The sequence below is a fragment of the Melanostigma gelatinosum genome, assembly GCF_949748355.1.
Source record: "Melanostigma gelatinosum genome assembly, chromosome: 3".
Taxonomy (NCBI): domain Eukaryota; kingdom Metazoa; phylum Chordata; class Actinopteri; order Perciformes; family Zoarcidae; genus Melanostigma; species Melanostigma gelatinosum.
In genome coordinates, this window is record NC_136636.1 from 24,701,914 (window position 1) to 24,728,151 (window position 26,238).

Consider the following 26,238-nt stretch of genomic DNA (forward strand, 5'->3'; position numbering starts at 1 on the left):
GCAGAAGTTTAACTTTCATACTGAAGGATTATTATAGACGGGATTAAACAATAACTGGCAATCATTGAATGTGTTAGAAACTCAGGGCAAGAGAGTTATGGAGACAGGCGTTGCAGTGCGTAGAGAAGTTAGCCAATAGCAATTGAGATAGACGGAAGGGGAGGAGTCGCGAACGAATGTGTGGGAGGTTTGAATTAAAGTCTTTTTCTCTCTCACGTGAATGCTCGCAGAGGACAGACGTGTTTTATACCTGAGGAGCTGAGTAGAGTTTTTTGCAAATGGGGTTTTATTGTTTTAATATTTCATAGGAGTATGTACTCCAATGTTTAACTGTAATCGTACTTGCATCAGTGGAATTAAATTCCTTATAATTGTAAACCAGTTTTGGTAGCGTTATTATTGCAGCGTGTGTCGACGGCACAAAGCAGCCGGACACGTGTGCTCTGGCCTCCACAGTGTAAACAGACTTTGATCAAACTCTGTGGATTTTAAGCATTTGCGACAAGAGAAAAGCTCATGTAAGCCTTTAAAAGTTGACAGTGGAGCAGACACCCTGCATATTGCCAAGAACCTACTAAGTTCCCAGAGTAATTATATTGACAGATACTTCTCCTCTAGGAGGTCTTAATCACGGCCCATCCCCTGACGTCCACATCCTGCCTCGATAAAATCACGGTTCAGCTTGGCCTCCTCGTGGCACAAACGCTTTATTTACTCCTTTCATTTACTCAGCCTGGCTCATCACTGCAGCGGTCGGAGCCCTGAGTCTCTCCGTTTGACTCGGTGCCCGACACTATGTGTGGCTCTGTGTTTAGTGGCAGACATTGGATCATCAAGGATACACCGGGACCGGGCCAAAGACCGGAGCGACAACACTGACCACTCTCGCAAGCAGCCGGCTGTGTACTATACGTTTACAACACTCTCCGAACTTGAATCCCTTCATGTGAGCAATAGGCAGGATTCTGTACGGTTTTTCCGAGGATATTAAAAAAGCCTCCAGGATGCACCACAAGACAAAACATGCCATTCAAAGAGAATGCCAAAGCCTTCTTGAGAATGTTGAGCACATCACTCAGTGTATCTGCTCTTAACCGTCTGCAGGTCATCCAAAATGCTGCCGCCAGATTACTCACCAGGACAAACCGATGGTCTCACATCACCCCCGTACTCCGATCTCTCCACTGGCTCCCTGTAGCATCTAGGATACACTTTAAAATTCTCACCATCACTTACAGAGCACTTCACGGTCAGGCTCCGACTTATTCAAATGTAGTGAAAAGCTGCACTTGAGCAATGATTCACAGGGAAATAAAATCCATATGTCCTGTTTGCCCTGGAGTATAGTCTGTGCAAGATCCTTTGAAAGCAGTGTAAAAAAAAAAAAATCAGGGCGAATGTTTTATCCTTCGATTTGAAAGATTCGATTAGAGAGCACTCGAATCATACAAGCTGCTTTGCTGCACAACATGTGGCAGTTTTATTTGTCTGTTTTGGTTTAACGGCCCAAACTTTTCCATTTTAAATTCACTTTCATTGTTCTCATCAACATAGTTTTCAGCTGCAGCAGCTTGCAGCTGTAATAAATCCACTGTACACGACCAGCCCAGCACCAAACGGCACACAGACGAGTGAACACAGCGGAGCATTCAACAGCTGAAGAGCCAAATATGATATTCTAAGGAGAAAAAGCTAAAAGAAGAGTGGATATTGGACTTCATTTCATCAGGTGGCCAGCAACATGACTCCAAATAATGAAAGCTACTTCCTGTTGTTTTGCTGACATAACCAATGAGATTGTACGGTGATAACATGGTCACTTTTCTATCTACAGCGTGTTCCGCTGTCCCAAAGTAGCCAAAGATAAATAAAAGCAGCTTAAAATTCAATATCAGTGAAGCAACTGAGATGCGAGATTGGAATCTGAAGGGATACCTATTGAGAGTTTTAAAAAGTATATATATTTTTTGAAAGAAACACAATATGTTATATTTAGGTGGGGATCCAGCCAATCCAAAAGCTTTCATTAATTAAAACCATTGACTGGTCAAAAGATTTAATCAATAATACTTGTGAAGTCAAACTAAAGAAATAATTAATGAACTCATGTTGCAAACCGGAAAGGAACCTTTCGGCAGTCCGAGTTGCCGCACGGACTATAAATGAGGTGGCACACAACATCAAGAAGGAAGGAAGGAAGTGAAGCGAAGCCGCAAACTGAAGCCGCAAACTGAAGCAATGCTTAGCGCAAAAACATCCAACCCCGTGCAAACAGATCTACAAACACCAGAGAGGCAGCCGGTAAGACACCAAGCCCATCAGGAGACCCAGCGGACAATTGAAAGTAAATGTTTGTGCAGGCGATAGCCGCTAGTGTTAGCCACGGGGCCGAACCGGCAGTGCGGTCGTTAACCCTATGAATGCCAGTGTGTGTCATGTTTGATTCTCATTCATAATTTAATGATGTCATGATTATTTAGTGAGCTTATATGTAGCAGAGAAATTAGTTAAAATGATTATGATATTATATTATTGTGGTGGCATTATTTAAATTAAGTAAATGTAAAATATTTAAAATCTGAAGTTAACTTAATGAAATCCCTAAATGCATTAATAATAACAGTTGGAGAATTTATGTCGCACTTTGTTTAATTTAAGAGGGAAAAGGAAATAATTGTTAAAAATGTATATTTTCCAGAACATTGTAAAAACAATCCTTTTCTTGTTTATTGGTTCAAAAGGTTTTTCACCTACCTGCTTGCTTGCAAACTACTTGCTTACTTGCAAAGTACCGACTTACCTGAAACCTTGAAATCACAAAATAAAAGAAGATAAGAGGAAAAGAAAAGTGTGGTTATTGAGTGAAGTCCAGCAACTCTGGGTAGATGTCCAACTCCTTCAAGTGGAGATTGCACAAAGAAGGGGAGAACTTGACAGTGAAAAACCGCCAGTACCATAAAGCTGGCCAGGAAAGTACAGGAGCTTAAAGCTGGAACAGCAGGAGCAAAAAACCTGGAATCCTGGAAAGGAAAAAGAGTGGAGGATAAAGCACCATAAGCAACAGTAAAGGCGCCATTGGAAACACCACTTGTCAAATTCACAATTAAAGGACCTTAAAAATAAAAGTAAACATGGCTAATCAAGAAGCTGGAAAATCAGTTGAACAATTGAAACTTGAAAGAACTACAGCCAAAAGAGTGTTTTCCCGTCTGGTCAACAGTATAACCCGGTCACATACGGACATGTCTGAAGAAGAGCTCAGAGACAGTTTCAACAAACTCAAGGCACTAGGAGAGAACGTCATGGAGGCAAATGATGAGCTGGAAGCTGGCTTTATTGCAGATCTCGAAGCAGAGCTGGAAACGGATGAAGTCATGTTAACGGAGCAGGCAAAAGCCGACCTGGAAAAAACTACAAATGAGTGCCAAGAGAAGCTGAAGGAGGTCAAGAGGTTGCTCCAGAAGACGCTTTGGGTCAATTTTGGAAGTAGGGAAATGTCTATAGCACTACAAGCAGCAGAGGCAGCATGCGAACGCGTCGCTGCTGTGCAACCAAACATTAACCAGGAAGCGTATCAATTCATGCTGGACCAACTGAAAGGGTTGGTAGGAACAGCAAAGGACACGCATGGCCGATGGAAGCAGTGGGCCCCACCAGAGGCTCAGGGGGAGCTTCAGAGGCATGTGAGAGAGCTCGAACTTCACGTCCCCTTGATGGTCTCCAGAAAGGCTGACTTCATACAAGCAACCATAAAGGAGGATACTGATAGACAAGCCCAGGTGAGAGCTACATCTAATTATCGGATACCAACCATCAAGCTAAAGCCAACAGCCCTCCCCAAGTTTGGTGGCATCAAACGTGATTTTCACAGGTGGAAGAAGGACTGGGAAGCGCTGCAGAGTCAGGGAGAGCCAACAGGCTCAAAAGAAGTGAAAAAGGTCCAGCTACTAGACAGCCTGGAGGATAAGATCACACGAGAACTTCGGCTCACGGCTTACAACACATCTGATGACATCTTCCGTGTGCTAGAGAACCGCTACGGCAACCAAACATCCATTGCCATAGAAATAGTGGAGGAGATACAGAAGATGCCAGCTGTCAAAAGTCACCAGCCACGGAAAATCGTCGACTTAATTAAAACTGTGGAAAAAGCACTTCAAGATTTGAGTGACCTTGGAGACACAGGTGCTATAAAAAATCCCCTTGTGACTAAGTCCATTGAAAGTAAACTCCCGGAGACACTCAAGAAGGAATGGCTTGTGTATGCAGCTGACAGGAGGAATGATGTGACTTCAAGAGGTCGGTTCGACGGTCTCTTGGCATTCCTCAAAGACCAGGAGAGCATATATGAACAGCTTGAGCAACTGATGGAGGAAGAGCCAAGCAAGAGAGAAACCAAGGTGGAGCCAAGATATGCCAGAACCAAGTCAACCAAATCAAGCAACGACCAGGAAGGGTGTGTGGTCTGCAGTGATGTAAAACACAAGTGGAAGATCTATTTTTGCAGACAGTTCCGAGCGCTGAAACTAGCAGAGAAGAGAGCTGCAGTAAAAAGGTTGGGAGCATGTAAAAGATGTTTGGAGGTTCATGGCGATGGCTCACAGTGCAAACCTGGATTCCTGTGCAGAAACCAGGACTGCAAGGATGCAGATACTCCTGAGCATCACTTCTATCTGTGCCCCAACGCTGAGGCAAAGAAAAGCAGCGATGGTCAGAAGAAAAGCAGCGATGGTCAGAAGAGAAGCAGCGATGGTCAGAAGAGGAGCAGGTTCGGTCCGGAAGGGGATAAAGGCAGGAGGAAGTACACAGAGGAGCAGGAGGACTTCTTCGGGAAACTCTCACCTGAATTGGCAAACCAATGCCGAAATGTGTTTTCCAATACTGCATCCAGGGCTTTCAATACTGTCAAAAACCAACCAAGCCTTTTAGGGGAAAGCGGACTTCAAGAGCTGCCAGTACTGATGATGCTTGTCGAGGTCACAGCAAATGCTGGGCAGAAAATTGGAACATTAATCGATTTGGCTTCTGACACCAATTACATAACCCACAAGACTGCAAGCAGGCTAAACCTCAGAAATGAAGAAGTCGAACTTGTCGTCCATGGAGTTGGGGGCATGGAGGTTCGTGTAGAGACGAAACGATACCTCCTCAGGATCAGAGTGAAGACACCAAAAGGCACTCTCAGAGCCCACCAATTGGTGTGTTATGGACTGGACAGCATTGCAGAGATACACAAACATGTGGAACCAAAGGAGCTCCAGAGATTCTTCCCAGATACACCGCTGGATGAACTCCGGAGACCTAAAGAAATAAGTCTGCTCATTAGCCACAAAGAAGGTCAACTAGCGCCACAGAGGATCAGAGCTGTTGGAGACCTTGTGCTGTGGGACGGTCCACTGGGGAAAACAGTGGGAGGAACGCATCCTGAACTCTTTGAAGAACTCACCGTGTCAGCTCACATGTCGAAGACACACTTTGCGAGGTCGATGAGAGCAGCGGCTGCAAGATATGAGGAACAACTCACCAGCATGGTCCCAGAGGGTCCGCTGGCAAATAATCAAGGCACCATCCAGCTCTGTGAATCAAGCACTTCAGCCATCAACCAGGACTTTTTAAAGTGGTGGAGATGGGACAGCATCGGCGCAGGATGTGAGCCAAAGTGTGGAGGCTGCCGCTGTGGGAACTGTCAGCCGGGTGGCAAGGAAATGACTCTTGCCGAGGAGCGAGAACTCCAAGTGGTGAAAGAGGGTCTCACCTACGTCACAGGAGACGCCCACATCAAAGAACCACACTGGCATACCAGATATCCATGGGTAGGGAACCCAGACTCCCTGCCGAACAATAAAAGGACTGTGGAGGCCACATTCCTCAGGACGGAAAAGCAACTGGCCAAAGAACCTGAATGGAAAGTTGCCTATACTGCTCAAGTCCATGACATGATAGATCGGAAAGCTGCAACCAAGTTATCCAGAGACACAGTGATCAACTGGCATGGGCCAGTATGGTATGTGAGTCACCTCATTGCTCCAAACCCCCACTCTGTCACAACCCCTGTGAGACTTGTTTGGAACAGTAGTCAAAAGTTCAGAGGTGTGAGCCTGAACGACCTACTGATGAAAGGCCCGGATGTCCTCAACCAGATTCGTGCAGTGCTCCTGAGATTCAGGGGTGGAGTGCATGCTGCTCTGGGGGACATAAAGAAGATGTATAACTCAGTCTGGCTGGAAGAAAAGGAGATGCACCTGCATAGATTCCTTTGGCGTGATTCAGAGGACGAAGAGCTGGGGGAATATGCAATCACCAGGGTAAACATCGGTGACAAGCCAGCAGGATGCATCGCACAGCTTGCAATGCGTGAAACTGCCAACCTCCCACCTTTCACTCACCTCAAAGAGGAACGGCAGGTTATTCAAGAAGACAGCTACGTTGATGACATTCTCACGTCCCACAATGACTTAGACCAGCTGAAAACCATCACGGCGAATGTGCAACAGATTCTGAAAGCTGGCGGGTTCGAGCTCAAACCTTGGGTTTATTCTGAGCAAAGTGGGAGGAAAGAGTGCAGTGACAAGCTGGAAAAGGCTGCGGAAAAGACCATGGTCTTACCAAACCAGATGCGAGAGGAGGATAATAAAGCACTCGGCCTTGGCTACATGGTAGAAGAGGACAAACTCCATGTCATGGTGGGAATAAACTTCTCAAAGAGAAAGAAAAAGATGAGACTCAGCCAAAACCTTCTGCAGGAGCAGATAAGAGCCCAAACACCCAACCCCCTGACTCGGCGAGCACTGCTGAGCCAAGTGTCAGGGCTGTATGATCCAGTCGGCCTGGTAACTCCCATCAAGCAGAAGGGAGCTATCCTGGTACGTAGGGCATTCCAGGAAGCAAAGGGTGGAAGTGCACCTGTAAAGGACTCATGGGATACTGCGCTCTCAGATGCACTCAGGGAGGACGCAATAAAGCTCTTTGAGGAGTACGGCCAACTTGCCAAAGTCAAGTTCACCAGAGCACTGACTCCCCCAAGCTTTACTGATGGTCCCCTGGCGATCACATTCTCTGACGGTAGCGAGCATACTTATGGAGCAGTGATGTACCTCCGATGGAGTTCAGACCAGGGCCCGGTCATCCGGCTGGTGGAGTCCAAAGCAAAACTTACTCCTTTGGATCAAGGAGGGGATGCTGTCAAAGCAGAAATGTGTGGAGCAGTGTTTGCCTCACGGCTGAAAAAGTACTTTGAACTGCACAGCCGAATCCAGATTCAGAGGTGGTACCATTTTGTTGATAGCCAGACCATCCTTGGTGCAATACAACGGGAAAGCTATGGCTATCAAACATTCTTCGCAAATAGGATCGGGGAGATTCAAAGCAACACAAGGGTCCAGGATTGGTGGTGGATTCCTGGCCCACAAAACATTGCCGACATTATAACAAGGGGAGCCAGCCATCAAGATCTCGATGAGGACTCAGAGTGGCAAAAAGGTCCAAAGTTTCTAAGCTTGCCAGTGGAGGAGTGGCCAATCACATCAGCCAAAGAACTCGCAGCCACTGCCAGGGAGAACGTCACAAAACTTCAAAAAAAGGCATATGCTGCTGCACTGACCAGAGCTCAGGCTAAGAAGCAGCAAGTGGAACACAAACTGAAACAGGAGGCACAAACAGAGCAACGGAGGCTACCTGCAGGGTCTGCAATCCAAACGCTGGTGGATGTCAGGAGATACAGCACTCTGAGCCGTCTGGTAAAGACAGTTGCATGGATCTGGAGAGCAGCTAAACAGTTTGGCAAAGGAAGCCAAGCTGTGGAGAGTCCAAAGTGGGAGGCAATCTCCTCCACAGGAGTCATCTCTGTAAGGGAACGAGAGGATGCCCTGAGAGACATTTTTCTTGCAGCGCAAGAAAACACAACCTTCCCTGGCACTACGTTAGACAGGCTTGTGGTCCACAAAGACAAAGACACTGGGCTACTGGTCTGTGGAGGCCGAATACAAAGCTTCAAGGAAGCTCAAGTTAGCATCCCCCTCTTACCCTATGACGCCTGGGTGTCCAAGCTGATAGCTCGAGAGGCCCACAATGAAGGTCATGAGGGAGTAGCTGGAACCCTCCTAAAAATGAGGAGGAAGGCATGGGTCATTAAAGGGAGGAGGATCGCACAAAAAGTTGTTGATGGTTGCATGGTCTGCAGGAGAGGAAAAGCAAAGACGTGTCAACAAGTAATGGCTGACTTGCCGCCAGAAAGGACTGAACCTGCTGCGCCATTTGAGTTCACATCAGTTGACCTCTTTGGCCCTTACCAAGTTAAAGATGACGTCAAGAAAAGAGTGACACTTAAGGTCTGGGGAGTTGTCTTTTGCTGCATGGCAAGCAGAGCCATTCACACCGAGCTGGCAAACACCCTGTCAACTGAAAGCTTCCTAATGGCTTATCAAAGGTTCACGGCAATCAGAGGTCATCCAAGAAAGATGTGGTCGGACCCAGGCACCAATTTTATTGGAGCAAAACCAGTCCTGGAGGAGCTCTACAGGGTTTTGGACCTAGACAAAGCAAACCTTGAAGAGACCGCAGCAAGGAATGGAACTGAGTGGCAGTGGAAAATCCATCCAGCCGATTCTCCACACAGGAATGGTGCTGCAGAAGCTGCTGTGCGAATTGTAAAGAGGGCATTCCAGAATCTTGGGAATGAGGCTTCACTAAGCTACAGTGAGTTCCAGACAACTCTTTACATCGCAGCCAACCTAGCAAATGAGCGTCCAATTGACGCAAGAGTACAGAGCAAAGAGGACTGCATTCAGTATGTCACACCCAACACTCTCCTACTGGGCCGGGCCTCTCAAAGTGGGGACTTGAAAACCTTTGACTTTCACAACTACCCGTACAAAAGACTGAGAGCTATGCAGTCGGAGGTGACCAAGTTCTGGAGGAGCTGGAGCCAACTCGCTGGTCCAAACTTATTTGTCCGAAGCAAATGGCATACTGAACAAAGAAATGTTGCCATTGGAGATGTTGTGTGGCTGTGTGACCAGAATGCGCTACGAGGGCAGTTCAAGCTTGGCAGAGTCATCGGCACGACCCCAGATGATAAAGGCGTTGTAAGGGACGTCAATGTAAGAGTTTTCCCGAGCTACTGTGTCCCTGTCACGAGAGCTCTGAAAGGCAAGTCAATTCCCAAAATCAGGAGGGAAAAGATCCAAGCCACCGTCCTTCACAGGGACGTCAGGCGGCTCGTTGTCCTATTACCTGCAGAGGAACAGGCAGAAAGTCAAACGCAGCAGGGAAAGGAGAACCAAGGTTGCCTTTGAAGCTGTCGATCTTCACACCGTTTCCAGGCGAAGATCGAGTGCGAGGTGTGAAGTCAAACTAAAGAAATAATTAATGAACTCATGTTGCAAACCGGAAAGGAACCTTTCGGCAGTCCGAGTTGCCGCACGGACTATAAATGAGGTGGCACACAACATCAAGAAGGAAGGAAGGAAGTGAAGCGAAGCCGCAAACTGAAGCCGCAAACTGAAGCAATGCTTAGCGCAAAAACATCCAACCCCGTGCAAACAGATCTACAAACACCAGAGAGGCAGCCGGTAAGACACCAAGCCCATCAGGAGACCCAGCGGACAATTGAAAGTAAATGTTTGTGCAGGCGATAGCCGCTAGTGTTAGCCACGGGGCCGAACCGGCAGTGCGGTCGTTAACCCTATGAATGCCAGTGTGTGTCATGTTTGATTCTCATTCATAATTTAATGATGTCATGATTGTTTAGTGAGCTTATATGTAGCAGAGAAATTAGTTAAAATGATTATGATATTATATTATTGTGGTGGCATTATTTAAATTAAGTAAATGTAAAATATTTAAAATCTGAAGTTAACTTAATGAAATCCCTAAATGCATTAATAATAACAGTTGGAGAATTTATGTCGCACTTTGTTTAATTTAAGAGGGAAAAGGAAATAATTGTTAAAAATGTATATTTTCCAGAACATTGTAAAAACAATCCTTTTCTTGTTTATTGGTTCAAAAGGTTTTTCACCTACCTGCTTGCTTGCAAACTACTTGCTTACTTGCAAAGTACCGACTTACCTGAAACCTTGAAATCACAAAATAAAAGAAGATAAGAGGAAAAGAAAAGTGTGGTTATTGAGTGAAGTCCAGCAACTCTGGGTAGATGTCCAACTCCTTCAAGTGGAGATTGCACAAAGAAGGGGAGAACTTGACAATACTGAATTCATTTTGTTCACTAAATCACCTGCTGCACATCAGGAAAACAATGCAACACGCATGAGCATAGGAAGACAAATGCTTTCACATACTGCGTTTAAATATCTAAATACACAAATTGATCTCGCATAAATCCAAATTCTGCTGCACGTTTCCCCGTCCTGACAGCTTGGCAGCGTCTTCCCTTGTGTGTGTGTGTTTGTGTGTGTGTGTTGGGGGGTTTAAGTGGAAAGTAACATTGAAAATATCACAAGCGATTAAAAAGTAATTTATGCCTGCTTGAGCTAGTTTGTTTGTTTGCTGGCGTGCACACCTTCCTCCTCCTCCTCCCCCTCCTCCTCCTCACAGGGAGATTTAACTGGGAGCAGCTGTGTGCTCTGCGGGTTCACAGATGGAGGGATAAAGTGACGATTTGGAGCCCCACCCAGGCGCGTTTTGTCAGGGAACATCTTTAAACCCTCTCATTTTCAAACGCTAACAGTCATTTTGCACAGACAAGAAAGGCGACTCAAAACATTCGGCATTGTTGAGGAGTAACAAATGTGCAATTCCACAGCATTTTCCCCTTTTCCCGTCTCTGCCAACTCGTGACAGACGTGGATGTACTGTATTAACATGATGCCGGCTGATCAGACTTCTAAAGGAGTCCAGAGGCTTGTATAAAGTCAGTAGTGGTATATAAAATCTATACTTTTCTCATAACTTTCACTCCCAGTGAAACTGTATCTTCCTGCCTCTGCCTCTCCAGTCAAATCTGTTTCTCTCTCCCTCCCCGATACCCTGACGCCCCAACATCCCATTTTATTACAAACAACCCTCTCAACTCCTTGCATATATTGGATGTACTGTAGGACAGTAGAAATCAGCAAAACAAGGCTAAAGGCACCAGTATACTCTCCAGAACTGTCTGTCAGTTAGTCAGATCATCCCTCTCGTAGCCTCCACAGACTTACACTGTATCCTGTACAATACCGAGGTCACTTGGTAATCCATTCTTTATGTGCCCACAGTAGACAACTGCTCATGTCATTGTTTTTTATGAGCCTGTATGTTATCTATCCATGAAATAAATCAAAGGCAGCTCTTAAATCAGCTCCTGATTGTCTAAAGTCAGGCGGTGCCTGTTCAAACCGTTAAATCTTCCTCCATAAATGTCAGCGGTGTAATTCAACAAAGATGGCTGACCTTTTTTTTCTCTTTCTGCCAGATGAATCAGAGCAACTGTACTTGACATGGAAAATATCACAAAAATATCACAAAATGAAAAAGGTGATTGAAATTCACTTGCTAAAAACTCCACAGGAGGTCCAAATGCTTGTCTGTAGGAGGAAATGAAAACCTCTTCAAACATACTGTACTTAACATTTAGCCAGGCTTGCTGGTGGTTAAGGCTGTCCTCCAGTTATTGTTTGGGCATTCCAGGCTCTGTCCTTACATACCAGGAACACACACAGAATCAGTATCACACATTGTCCATCCTTCATTACCTTTGTGAATCAATCAGAGCTTAAATTGAGTTTCTCATTCTGAAATATATAGCACTTTTTTATTTAAATGTTTTAAATATACATGAGCGAGCCATGAGAAGATAGTAGGGGTGTAACAGTTCACAAAATTCACGGTTGGGTTCGGTACGATACAGTGGAGCCACGGTTCGGTACGTTTCGGTTCAGTAGAAAACTATAAATGCAGAGAAATGTACTTGATTTTAAAATATATTCATTCATTAAAACTGTGCTACACTGTAGCGTGTCTCAGCGCAAAAGTGCCCGACTGGAGTAGAACGTTTTTCTTTGGTGGTGGGCGTGTCAGAGAGCACGCTGTCCGTTACGTCATGTGGGTTGCCAGTATGAGAACAGTGGCTCCACCGAAAACATAATATTTCCCACAATTAAAGCTTCTGCATTTTCCAAATGCACTAGTATTATTATACTATTACTGTTATTATATTGCTGCCTGTCTTGGCCAGGTCTCCCTTGCAAAATACATTTTTAATCTCAATGGGACTACCTGGTTAAATAAAGGTTTAAAAACAAAAATAATTTTTTGTTTATTTATTGAAACGTATTGTTCGGTTCGTCATGCGTACCGAACCGTGAGCCTCGTACCGAACGGTTCAATACGAATACGCGTATTGTTACACCCCTAGAAGATAGGTATGAGTAAAACTTTGGGGAAGGATTTCAGGGCTGGGCTTAGTAATGAGTTGTACTGCAGACTGTTTGTGGTTGGACAGGACTGACCTGGTCTCCATCATAAAGCGTCTGTAGAGGGCTCCTCCGAGACTTCTGCCCACTGCTTCTTTCGCCGGCCGGCTCCGAGGCTGAGGAACCAGAACACATCCGTCATGAAATCGGACTGAAAGAGCTTCCAAAGCAAATTCCTGTTACCTTAAAGCAACAATCAAACCAATCACACTTAACATAGCGTAAGGGCCCATAATATTAAGAAATGATAGCACTTGCAGTTTATTCAACTTAACAATGCGGTCCACAAAGAAGAAAAACAGCAGAGAAGTTGGAAGATAAGAAAATAAATAAAAATGCAAATATGCACAAACCATTTACTATCAGGCAAATATTGTTTTTTGAGTTAAAAAAGAAAAGACGTGATCTTAACAAGATATATAAATGCAGGTCATGGTTGGAATCCAGGTAACATGAATCCAAATTGACCACAACCTCACATCCACCTGTCAAGTCTACAGGCAACAAAGATAGATAATGCGTGGTGTACCACTTTAATACTAGAAAAGGGTTCATATTAAACAGTATGAGCATATAAAGAGCAAACTGCAGTAAAACATCTAGCATAGATTATTATTGGTTTGTTATTTCCAGTTTTATTCTGCTACAGTGCTTTTGGGCACTTCACTACCTGAACCTATGTATGTAGCTTGAAACTAAATGGGACGTGACCTCTCCGAAAGGTCGGCGTCTACCAACCGCTTCTTAAATTGTTTTTAAGGGCTGTTCTGTTTGCTGCCACACAATGGAACAGGGAAGAGAAGAACTTACTTCTGTGTATCAATTGATATTGACAGGACGAATTTGGGATTTGCACTTATTTACCTCCTCACCAAGAGTTAGATGTGAAGATCGATATGACTATTATATCTGCACATTAAATAATTACTAAATGCCTCCCAGCACCTCTAAAGCTCACTAGTTATCACAAACTAAACATTTCTTAGTTAAGCTAAGCTAAGCACAAACCAGCTAATGGCTGTACTGTTGCGTCATATATCGAGCGGTCAGACACAGGACTGGTATCAATCCTTTCATCTGGCTCGCGACAGAGAACTGAATACCCACATTTCCCAAAAATGCGGAAGTGGTCTTAAGACAAAAGCCTTGTTCAAAGTGCCAGCCCATGCCAGTGGTTTCACATCTTCATTCAAACAATACTTTCACAATGATGAAGTGATGAAACACTTATTCAGGAAATTGCCAAACGTATGTCCTTCAGGTGTATTGCAGCAAGTTACGAAACATTTCATATGACTCATTTCCCGATACACCGCAAGACAATCCTCCACCAAGATGACTCTTGAATGGACAACATATTTGGTTCTGGGCCTGAGGCACAATTCATAGACGGTAAACACACACAAGTCCCAGAGCATGCCTTGCCAATGCTTACACAATATAATTGAAGAGATATCTGCAAAACAAGGACCTGAAGCTGCAAGTTGGGAATCTGCAACGTTTCAACTGCTCAGTTCACAGATCTTTTGACGGTCGTTCTGCAGTGTCATCATTCAAACTAATGTAAAAGTCCCATTAACTTCAGAATGTTTTCAATGCTTTCAAGTGGCCTCATTAAAAAATCCATATCAACGCTGCACTTTATGCAGACATTAAGTTCCAGAATTGCCGAGGCAGCAATAACATTTGTCATCTCTATGCAACTGAATTTACAAGTACATGGGACTTAATGCTAATTAGAGACTAATTAGAGGGGCCAAATAATGACAAGAGAGGGGTGTCACAATATTGAGCCTACAGGAAGACTCAGCTGAGTGACCCATGTCTGTGTGTGTGTGTGTGTGCTTCTTTTCACACTAAGGTGGGATCGGGCCAGTCATGTGTGCCAAGCAGCTTATGAGCTGTAAACCCACTGACACACTCACGGTGGAGACAGCCAATGAAACATGTACAGTATTGAACAGTGCAGTTTATGACCAAATTACTGAGGAATAAATGAGTATATGAGGGAAACAAGGTAGATCTTATCAGTGAAATTTCACGCTGAGTTAGTGCCACTCAAAATTACTGCCAACTGCTTTCTATTCATCACAGTGGACAACTTAGTCACTATGGGGACGTAGTGTATATAATACCAGGCGGCAACCTCCGGTTGCAAAAATAAGTCAGGTTGTATAGAAGTCTATGAGAAGGTGACTACTTCTCACTTGATTTATTACCTCAGTAAACATTGTAAACATGAGTTTATGGTATCTCTAGTTTCAAGTCTTCTTCAATACAATATGATTCATTTAGTAACTTATGGTCCATTTAGAGTCAAATAGACCATAAAGAGGAGTATGCTTTAGGGCGGGCCTACTGTGATTGACAGGTCGCTGACACTATTAGAGCCGTATCTCTCTACGTCACTCCTCCACATTCCACATTTGGTAACTCTGTTCATCGGTTGCAAAAAAAAACAAGGTGGTGACGGCTGCGAAATTGCCGCACTCGAGGCTTCATAACGGCAGTCCACAAACCAATGGGTGACGGCACGATGACTATGTACACTTCTACAGTCTATGGTCTAAACTTACAATGTTGGTGGGTGCCGCTGTAGCTAGCAAGCTGCTAACATGCTAAATATAGCCGAGCTAATGCTAGTCATGTCAAATTCCTTGTATGTGCAACATACCGTGGCAATAAATGGTTCTGATTCTGATTCTCTCTGGGCCTCTTCTTGGAAAGTAACCATGTTATTCAATAAAAATATTTTGAAAATGGAAAATACTGTAAAGCTCTCCAAGCTAGCAAGCAGAAATACATAGGCTCAGCCTTGGTCATGGAGAAATCATCCAAAATATCCCTCAGTTTTTGGCCCTAAATCATTCATTGTGATCATCTCAGCTTTTGTTCTTTCTCATTCCATTTAAATCATGAAACATGACTCAAATGCATGACTCAAACATGCATTTCTGTGGAAGCATGCTGAGTAAGGCACAGATCACACTGACGCCTCTTATCCAACAGGAGACAAACAGTAAGAGCTTGACGTCTGCTTGAATCCCTTTTCTTCATTTCAGTTATATTTGTCATGTTGAGCACGCACCCCTCCCCCCTTCTACAGGCTCATCAGCTGTTTTGCCTGATGCAGTTTGCCATGGGGCGTTCTTGAAGCCGACGCGACTGTTGCACTGCTTCTTGGTGTGATCTGTGCCTGAGGTCATTCTCACCTCCGTGGCCAATTAAGCATTCCCGACGGAATAAAGTAAGGAAGGCTTTCGTCGAGTCACAGCTGATTCCTCCACAGAAATGCAGACAATTTTACCATTTGAAATTCTGTTGTTCTTGATGTTCACAGTGTGAATGAGGTCGCCAAATGATGCCTTAAGACCGGACTGAACAGAGTCAGAGATGCTGCTACCAAAGTGAGGGGAGCATTCTGCTACAGTACACTGCTTTATTGACCTGTTTTTCTGAATACATTACCACTTCCTATTGGAAACTACCAGCGATTCAGGAAAACATTTCCAACAAGACCACTCCCAAAGCCATCTCTTTTGCTCCTCTCAAATGAATCGCCAGTCAGCAGAGGTAACGTCTGACATTACTTTGAAACTGACAAATACCTGGCAACAAGCTGCAACAAGCTGAGATGACACATCGGCTGGCCTGAAAGAGTGCATTGTGTGTTGTCACTCCCCCTGCTCATGTGGCATTACTCGGCCAAGAGAGGAAATTTATAATCCCCAATTTTCTTATTGGGTATTTAACAATGAGCCAGATGGAAATACCAAGGAATTGAAAATTGTGAAAGCTGAACAGCTGGATATCGGGCGAAGCAGAGAACGGGACAGCGTGCCGACGTTGGAGGGGAAAGAGGTAGGCCTGTATTTTTGACACTTGCAGAAGAAATTAAGTGCCTCCACAAGTGAAGAAAAATGTCTTTGTTGAAAACTTCTGAAGCTATGGGCTCAAATCATGAGCTGTTCTAGCCAACACTGTCTCAGCTGTTAGCTCGAATTCCTCCACTGAGGAGATTTACCAATCCCACCTACGGCCTATTCAAAGGAAGGAGCAGTCCTGTTGGTTTAACCCAGTCTAGACCCAAAACCCTGCAGCATTCCTACTGGTTCGTACGGAACCGAGGCCTTCGGAAATGTAAAAGATAGAAAGGCCGATGTGTGTTCCTCCTGTCCGGGCCATAAACGGAGCTCTGTGTTTAGGTCCCACTTGGGAAAACTGACCCCTCCCACTTGGCCTCTCCTGCCAAAGAGCAGCTTTACTGAGAGACGCACTGTACAAGAGGAAAGCCTGATCCTTTTAGGCCACAAATGTGTGTGTAAAGGGTGTAAAGGCAGAGTCGTGTGGGTGGTGTAGTCTTATTGACTCTTTGATGAATGCATGCAGATGTGAGATATGAGCCTTCCTGATCCTGATCAGAGACAATGGGAATGTCAGTTGGCTTGTTTTAGTATCCAGTTGCATGTTCCGGCACACCTGCAATCAAAAAGTCGCAAGAGCAAAAATATCTCTGCAAACTAACATGGTGACGATAAAAAGAAAAACTGACATATGCAGCTGTAAGATACGCTGAAGCGGTGTCCTCTGCTCTTTCTGGATCCTTTCCAAAGTTTAAATAATTAACTGGAGAGTTGATTGCATGCCAAACTCTGCTCTACTCTCTGTCAAGTGCCTAACATGTGCCATGAATACCCGTCCCACTTTAAAAGCCCCTTTACCGCCTCACAAAAAAAACAGACAAACATCTGGCTTTTGTCTTCAGTGAGAACGCTTACAAACGTCATTCATCCCTCAGGATAAATGACGGGGCAGTAATCACGGGTAGTGATGGAAACATGACACCCGGGCGGTCACCCTTATTTTCGCCTCTATTCTGCTGCGATGCCATGTGACGTGCCTTGGGGATTTGGACAATTATTATGAAGTATTAACTGACAGAACATACCAACTCTGGTTTGAGAGTTTGAATGAAAGGCCGAATAAGTAACAGATATTAAAAAAATAAGTAAACACCAGCAGCACTAATCCTGTTTCCGTTCCCGCCCAACCGCGACGTCGACCGTGACACAACCGGAAAAAAGACCAAACAGTAAGGCCTCTGAAGTGTAAAGGGAAAGGAGTCTATCTCTTCTCTTAAGTGTGTTTTACCTGTGTTTAAAAAAAACGTGCATACTCGCACTCATTTTGGTGGGAAAAGGGTAAAAGGGTTTAGCAGCCCTGTGAGGAAGCACTTAGGCACAGCGGTACTTTTAGCTAAATGCTAACGTCAGCGTGCTAAAATGCTTGCAACGTTGTTAACACGCTGATGTTTGTTGACCACCTCAGTTTATGTTGCATTCACACTCTGCCAACACATAATTGGAGACAGAGTCAACGAGTTGGGAGCCATTATTACAAGAAGGTAACTCCCCCCACTGCTAACCTTGTCCTCACTCCATTTAAATTGCTTCCACGAGCTTTATTTGTTGCGTTACGTGTTGGTAGCGTCTCGTTGACAAGTGAAACCATATGAAAGAGTGTATTGCGCATTTTCAAATCTTATAATGTATTAGCAATACATTTTTCCGAATGTGGGAGATATTGGGGACTTCCAACTCTTCCGACTCGGAATTACAACAAGGAGGATGACGTAAACTGTGGTTGTTACCGAGAAGCCATAGCTACCTTTGTACTAAACTGTGTACACACACAAGTACAGCTGAGGCTGATGGGTATGTGTTTAGTTTTGCAGGTATTTGGTCATAAACCAAAGCATTGGACCAACTGAAATTCGAACTTGACGGTGATGTGTGCTAATGAATCAAGCCCATATTTGACTGGATAACTGAATACTCTGACCTAACGGTGGCGCTCGGAAGAGTCAGAGGATCTCCAAAGTCATTAGGGTTCCTCCTCTGGGGAACTTGACTGTCCGTATCTAATTTCATGGCAATGCATCTGATATTTTTCAAGATATATTTCAGTCTGGACCAAAGCGGTGGACAAACTGCCGTTGTGTGAACCCCAGATCATCCAGACTTAAGTAAACCAACGTAATTCTTGAGGATTTTGGCTCTAAAAGCAGATGGTGTCCGTGAAAACAAAACAAAAAACTCCAGGGGTACTTGCTGGAATCATCAACTCCCGCCGCTCTGTGTCATGAATATGCAGCTGGCCGGCTGGAGAACGGGTTGGAACAGCAGGGCCACCCGGACCCTTCGTAAGATAACCCCCACCCCCCTGAGTCAAGCCCAGACAAGGAAGGTATGAGGTGTGGGTACCTCTCCAGTACAGTAGCTCCAAGGAACAATAATAGGTTCCGCTTGTAATTATATAGCAGGAACTATCTGCCAGATAACCATCAACTCACATCTGTATCTGTAAATGTTACTGGCAACATGTACAGCAGTGCTCCTGGGTTATATTCCCAAGGTGGCGCACAGGAGAAGATCCTGACAATGCAATAAAACATACCACATTCCAGACTGTGTTGCCCCATGCTCCCTCCTCAGTCCTTGTGTCTGAGTAAACCTTAATAGAGGAAACACAGCTACCCTCGTAGTTAGGACGCCCCACATTGGAAGAAACGCTCATCTTGATGATCAGTCATGTCTTCTGGGACAGAAGAAGAGTCAGAAATACTTGGAATTCGCAAACAGTGACATAAATCTCGCAATACGGTGGTGCGTCACTCTGTAAACATCAAAGATGAGTCAAGATAATGACTCTGTATTAGAAACAAGGGAAATGACGTCAGACCAACGGGGAGATTTTGCACTTGAGAGGTAAAAAAAACCCAGATGTCACGACTGGTCAAAGAGGTCGTTTTTGGCATTGTAGGAGGCGCCTCATTTTCTGTAAATGTACTATTTGCATCCTCGGTGTCCATGACAGTGCAGCATACACGACATGTAAAGTAAACCCACTCTGCAACTATGCAATTATCCTGAATTTAGATTTGCAAGAGTACTATTTAAAAGACAAGACAAAAGAAAATGACTGCAAATCTACAACAGCCAATGGACATTTTTATACAAAGGTGGATCTCTGTAGCGTTGTATCAAGGGGTTTAAACAATTGAGATGGGTTGTTGTAACAAAACTGTGCTGTACTACCAGGACTAGCATTGCTATGCTCATCTGAAACTAATCCTGCAGTGATACAAATGCCACCCTTTTTCATTAATTGTATCTATTTAATTTTATTTACATTTATTTATTTAATTATATTTTACTTAATTTGTATCAATCTCTCTCTCTCTCTATATATATATATATATATATATACACAGAGTATATATATATATATATTTTATTTACATTTATTTATTTAATTATATTTTACTTAATTTGTATCAATCTCTCTCTCTCTCTCTCTATATATATATATATATATATATATATATATATATATACACAGAGTATACATATATATATATATATATATATATATATATATATATATATATATATATATTTATATATACACAGAGTATATATATATATATATATATATATATATATATATATATATATATATATATATGTGTGTGTGCATGTATAGTAATATTATCTCTGCTATTATTTTGTGACGTGCCTTATTTTTTGAGGTCGTATGTCAGGGACTGTTCTATTTTTTTAGAAATGTAAAAAAAAGAAAAGGAAAAAGACTTGACAAATTGACACTGTTACTCTGACCTGGCGGCGCATTCCTCTGTTATGTGGCTGATCACTTGCAGCTTAAATATAGTCTTTGAACAAACAATACGACCTTTAGCCCAGATGGAGCGAGAGAGGGGAGGTGTTCTAAATGCAAATAGGATAGAGCGGCTGCATATCTGAAACTAATTTAAACTGATTTATAGCTTTAATGGCTGAAACACGAGATACATTTGAGCCGCTCGACAGTCCCAGAGGCCACCTCTTAAATGCTAAATAATCACCTTCAGATGTTTCATCATTCTCTTGTTTAGCACCGATATACCTGCTTTTATTTACGCGTGAGTGCCCACGGTGGCTAACCCACGTGTCCTCACAGCACAGCCCCTTGTCTTGTCGCATGCATTGGTAAAAAGAGAGTAAAACACTTGTCTTAATCAGGGCCTGAACATCCAAGAATAGAATAGAATTTAAGTTAACTTCAACATGAGAATTCGCTGCATCGACCAACTGCTGATCACCTCCACAGTGCTGACCTTTGAGGGAAGTCCAAAATGGAAGAAGCTGTAATATTAGCTGTGTCGCAACATCTTATTTTCCAATAACCTGCATTTAGTTTAGTTGGACTATGTAGTAACACAAACAGTTCAGTTTGTCAGGTTCATGCAACATTTATGACATTGTTGGTCAGTCTGTCTGCTTGACAATCCTATTTTGCTGCAATAAAAATGATTGAAGTGAGATGAACAGAAAACTGTATCTCATTAGATAAAACATGTTGACACAGTTTTCCTTTGGGGACATAATTTGAAGTTGAAAAAAGTAATAAATCGCTAAATATGTTATCGCAATACTCAGAATATCGCAGTATCGTGATAATATCGTATCGTGGGACCTCTGGTGATTCCCACCCCTATCAACTACACCTGTGTTTTTCCTGCTATTACATGTAAATATGTCGATAAAAAGGCCTTTTCTTATTGACTACAATGAATGGGCAAAATAGAAACAGCTCAGATATAATAGAGTTCAAATAAAGGAACGTTAAATTGTGATCTAAAACTTTTAAATGGCTCTCTATCAGAGAGAAAGTGGTGTGTTCAAGGACCATTTAAAACAGAGGAGGACAATAAAAGGGGGGCACATGGAACCGGCAAAGCATCAGCACACAAAAACTCCTGGAATGCATCGAGCATGGCGGACTGATGAACAGTGCACAACCATCCCGAGGGATTTGGTATTTAACCGTGAATGCTATCCATAGCCCCTAAAAATGTACTTCTGTGGTTTAACAGCACACTTCAAGCGAATCCTTCTTCCGCGGTATGATGGTATGGAATCTGCCTCCACATGAGGCTGGTCTTTCATAGATTCCTAATATCCCTAAACAGTCTCACATCACACGTATATCAAGCACTGACTGACCTCTCTCTCAAAAAAAACAAAAAACGCTCCACACAGTATGGGCTATATGAGCTCTCTTTTTGGCCCATGGTATTGCTTGGCATGTCTGAATGAGGCCATTGTATGTGGCGGAGAGAGGGGGGACCCTGGAAGAGGTTGGAAACAGATCTCGGCGAGGGCCGACCGACTCCCGTTGCCAGCCAGCTGCAACCTCTCCGAGCCTTCCTCCACGGAGCAGAGGACACACTCCACTAATCAGTTTGGTGATGAAATTGTTCCCCCACCGAGATCTGTGGATCTCTGTAAAAATCCAGTACACCCGGGTGGGAGTGTGGAAAGGACAAACGTGATTAGAGGGGAAGGGGGGACGTACTGTACTGGGACTCAATAAAGACACACAGAGACAGGGATCCCTTGTTTATGATGTGAATTGGCTTAAAATGCAGCAGTTCTTCCTCCATTCAAGCACACACAAATCTGATTATTGTTGTAGTACATAACATTAATAAAAACATATATACAACAACACAATGACAACTTTTTATTATGGCCAAAGCAATGCAATTTTTAAAGATATTTGTATAAGTGTAGTTTGGCTGGGATATGTCTGGTATTCGTACATGCATGTGTTTCTACATCCTGAAATAGATCTCAGCAGTACCTCTTGCTGTATTCATTTGTAAATAGATGGGAACACTTGGACTTTAATTCTTGTTGGCAGAGGGCTGGTGATAAACTAATGGAATCAACTATTTAAACTTCTTGACTGTATTTTGGGTGGAGGTCTTTCCTTCTCTATTGCCTACTGCTGAGGCGTCTGTGTTGATTTATCTCAGAAGAAGGAAATCAGATTTGTTAAACAATAGTTGTTCTCGTGAATATAGAATAAAGTGTGCTCACCCGGCTTCAGGCTGCTGTTAAAGTAGAGGAGGACCATAATGAAACACCCCAGACTCAAGGCGAAACCCACCCGGGTGACTTTGGGTTTCCTCATCCTGACTCTTGGGGGACGACCGAGGAGCCGAGCCGGATCCTGCCAGCTGGGTTCATGCGAAAAACAAGCAGGTTTTTTGGGGGGGCTCAATCACTGATAAGAGCGTCGATCCGGCTCGCTGACCATTCCCGCTCCTTATCTCGCTGTACATCCTCGGTTGTCCAGCCTGGCGGAGGGAAGAGAACACGCGAGCCTCGCTGCAGGGCTTCACCGGTCTGCCGTGTTTTTATTATGTTGCATCTTTTAGTGACTGTGACGTGACTGTGCGCCGGCTCGGAGAAACTGGAACAAGCTGCATATTGCTGTCAGTGTAGTCTGAGCAGAGGCCGCCGCTCTGTTTGTGTAAGGGGGGGGGGGGGGGGGGGGCGTTTGGTTCACTCGTTAACCCCTTTCTCCCCAAACACTACTTGCAGCGCTGCAAAGAGTCACGATTTAGAAAGAGACAGTTCCGGTTTGACCTTTCAAGGTAAAACTCCCATAGGTTTTATATAGTAGGGGAACATGTCTACTAAGTTAAGTCAGTATTTTTATTTTGCAAGTGCTCACAAATTCCTCTCGATTTTTAGCCTTCGTTAATGTAGCAATAAAGACCGTGATGAAAAAAATTAGGAAACTGTCATTATCCTGTCTAAGTTATTATGATGAGAAACTTTCTCAAGTATCTCATGATTATAAAATAGTAAGTCATAATTAAGAGTTCCCACGTCATATTTATGAGATACTAAGTTATAATTATGAGATAGTTTCTCATTATGACTTACAGGATCTTTATTTTTTTCCATCACAGTGGTAGAAATGGGCTTCCATATAAAAAAATGAATGCAAAAAAAAGAAGGTCCTGAGAATGTGTAAGGCGATGTAACGCTTTTATTTTGAAAGTCAAAGGATATCCGTTGCTATGCCGTTCGTCTCTGGTTGTCTTTCCACAGTTTTAGTGTTGCAAGCAGCCACATGTGTTAGTCCAGCACGAGACACTCTCTGATGGATGGGTCTGTCGTGACGTCATCTGCTGTGTATTTCTCCCCTTATCTTCTCCACGTCACTTTTAAAGCTCCGTCTCAGACTCTGGATTGGATGGATTCTCCAGCAGACTGTGATAGCACAGGGGGCCATCCCACCACACTCCAACACAAACAAACGGTCAAAGACAAGGGTCAGGTCACTGTGCCCCCGTTATAAAGCACAGCAGGGCTACATGCTGACAGAAATACTAAGAATTGCAATATTCCTGCAGTATTTTTATGTTTAGGTTGTTATATTCAGACGTTTCGGTGGTTCCCCAGACAAATAAAGTCATAAATCTGTTTACACTCCTACACTACTTCTGGTGCATTTTAAAGCAACACTTTTTGCCAAGTTATCTGCGAAATATTTATCTTGTCTTGGGCTGAATATGAAGCCACGGTGACCTGAACAAGTCAAGAAATTCTAGTCTGATGGACCCACATTTCAACCCAAACCCCTAATCTCTTGATCCACTTTGGAACTTGCGTGGTGTCTCGAGGATCAATAAATAAGAGACTAGAATACAGAGTGACTTGTAGAATGACTCGTAGAATACAGGAATGTCTTTCCCCTCCACAGGGGAGAGAGCACATGACCGTGGCCTTCAGAGTTCATCTTTAATCCGACGTGTGATGCGACGGCTCCCATCCAGGGTGCTGAACCGGATGGCATCTTGCTGGGCCAAGCGTCGCAGGGGCAGTAAGTCATGTTTAATTTATTAGCGCAGGGAGGACGTCCTGCAGCGCTGCTTTTGACCTCTGACCTTCTTTTTTTTTCTTCCACATTTCTCATGTCCATCTTCCCAGGCATCGTGGATCAGATCCCTGAAGTGAAGTGAGTTGTTAAGGCCGGTCAGGAGTCAGCGCACGCATTCTCTCAGTGGCTGACCAATTGGACAAGAGGTGAAAAACTGCTGAGACGTGCTGTTTGGCATGGTGATTGATTATTAATATTATCTGTATATTTATCTGAAACATAGTCATGTGGTCTGGTCACTTCATTTCCTGTAAGAGTCAGGATAAAAGTGGATGGAAGCTGGAGGCTTTTAAATCACAATTACAGGACAAATTAAAGCTTTGTAAAGCAGCGTGGCCCACTGCTCAATTCTGGGATCCACTAAGCCTTCAAACAAATAATTATGGTATGTCTGAGATAAATGAATTTTTGAATAACTACTTTTATATTGTAATGTGTGTTATAGTTAAAACCGCCAGCAGGTGTCGCCATCTCACCACTAGGGGGGTTGTCCGTGCATGGTATTCACGCTTCCTTGTAAAGTTTCTCAGAAGAACAGCAAGAGAAGATTGTAACGTATAGAGAACAGTCAGGCACCCTCAATAAAACATTAGTTTGAACTGTATTCAAGGTGTCTGCTGCCGTTGTTTGGTGCGCCCGTCATCATACACTGACGGGAGGGCAACATAAGCATTATTGATTCAATGAATAATTAAAATGTTCGTGAGACAATCCCTTATGTCATATACATTTCAAGGTACAACTCCTTTAGGTTTTATATATATATATATATATATATATATATATATATATATATATATATATATATAAATATATATATAATATATATATATATATCTTAACACACTTTGTGCAGCAGGAGAGGAGGAGGGACCAAAAGGAGCAGACTGCAGCAATGTTCAATGTTCATCAATGCAAAAGAAAAAGAAGAGATTCTAAAATAAATGATGCCACGAGCATGTGAATGAACAGAATAAACTGTAGTTTTAAACTCATTTTGATGCAAAACAAAGTAGGTGTGGTAACTGAAAACAGCAGAAAGCATTCTTCTGTGGTCAGGAGCATTCAGATGAGGTAATGAACTGGGGGAAATGATGGTGTAACGTCTATCATGCTGCAGTAAAACGTACTTTTCAGTGTGGTGGCAATTCATCATGTTGTTCTTTAGATATAACTTGTATCGCTGAACCCTGAACACATGCAGACGAGGCCATCCAAACTCACCAAACCCAAAATGTGCACATGTACTCTGTTAAACCTTTTTCTCGTGGTTAGACCCCCGAACCGAAAGAGCTCCATCCATTCAGCTGAATTATTCTTAGTGTCTGTTCAATAAAATACTGAAAGTCATTTGAGAGTTTTCTCACAAGATTAATTTCCACCACATTCAGCCCAGAGAGAAGGAATGGTCCTCACACTGATCACAGGTCCAAGAACAAATCTCAGTGAGACTGTGCTGCCCTCTAGCGGCCAGAGACTGTAAGTACCCGAGTGTACAACACGCTGTAGAGAAGGTATTTTGGTCAGGACGCGACCAAAGCACCACGTAAATCTACCGGAAGCTGAAGATCACTGACATCTGTCACAAGAGGAATCTAAATATGGATATATGTTCTGGATTATTGCGGCCTAAATGAACCCAGTGGACCATCTTTGCTTGTTCAAGGGTTGAACATTTGTTTTTGCTATGTTCTCATTGTTCATTTAATCAATAATGTTCAAGGTAATTAAGGATCAATGGATGCCAGAATTTCAGATTTAAAAAAAGAGATCACAGTTGTATTAATCAATCGCCATGTTAAACAGCAGGTCATCCAATGAGAACTGATATATCTGATCCTCACAGACTGACCTGAAGCCATTAATTATTTCATAGGTTAATCATTTCCAGTGAACACGACACAAAGGAATTGTCCGGTCAATGCGTTACGTCCACGGCTGTAACACATGGAGGCTTTCACCAGCAGCTCAATGATAAGAGCGTTGTGAAATATAGCAAGTCATTGTGAGACAGGGATGACGTTAG

The 26,238-nt window shown here is 43.4% G+C and overlaps 1 protein-coding gene across 1 annotated transcript in view; it reads right to left on the bottom strand.

Annotated features, from left to right (window-relative positions):
* Positions 1–22,728, bottom strand: part of LOC306775885 (carbohydrate sulfotransferase 11-like) — a 34,424-nt gene extending 11,696 nt beyond the window's left edge. Inside the window, exons 1-2 of the mRNA XM_079266438.1 lie at positions 22,358–22,728; positions 12,450–12,529 (exon numbers count right to left, since the gene is read on the bottom strand). Of these exons, the coding sequence (XP_079122564.1) occupies positions 12,450–12,529; positions 22,358–22,451 (174 nt within the window). The 5' untranslated portion in view covers positions 22,452–22,728. The remainder of the gene's footprint in view (positions 1–12,449; positions 12,530–22,357) is intronic.
* Between the last annotated feature and the right edge of the window lie 3,510 nt (positions 22,729–26,238).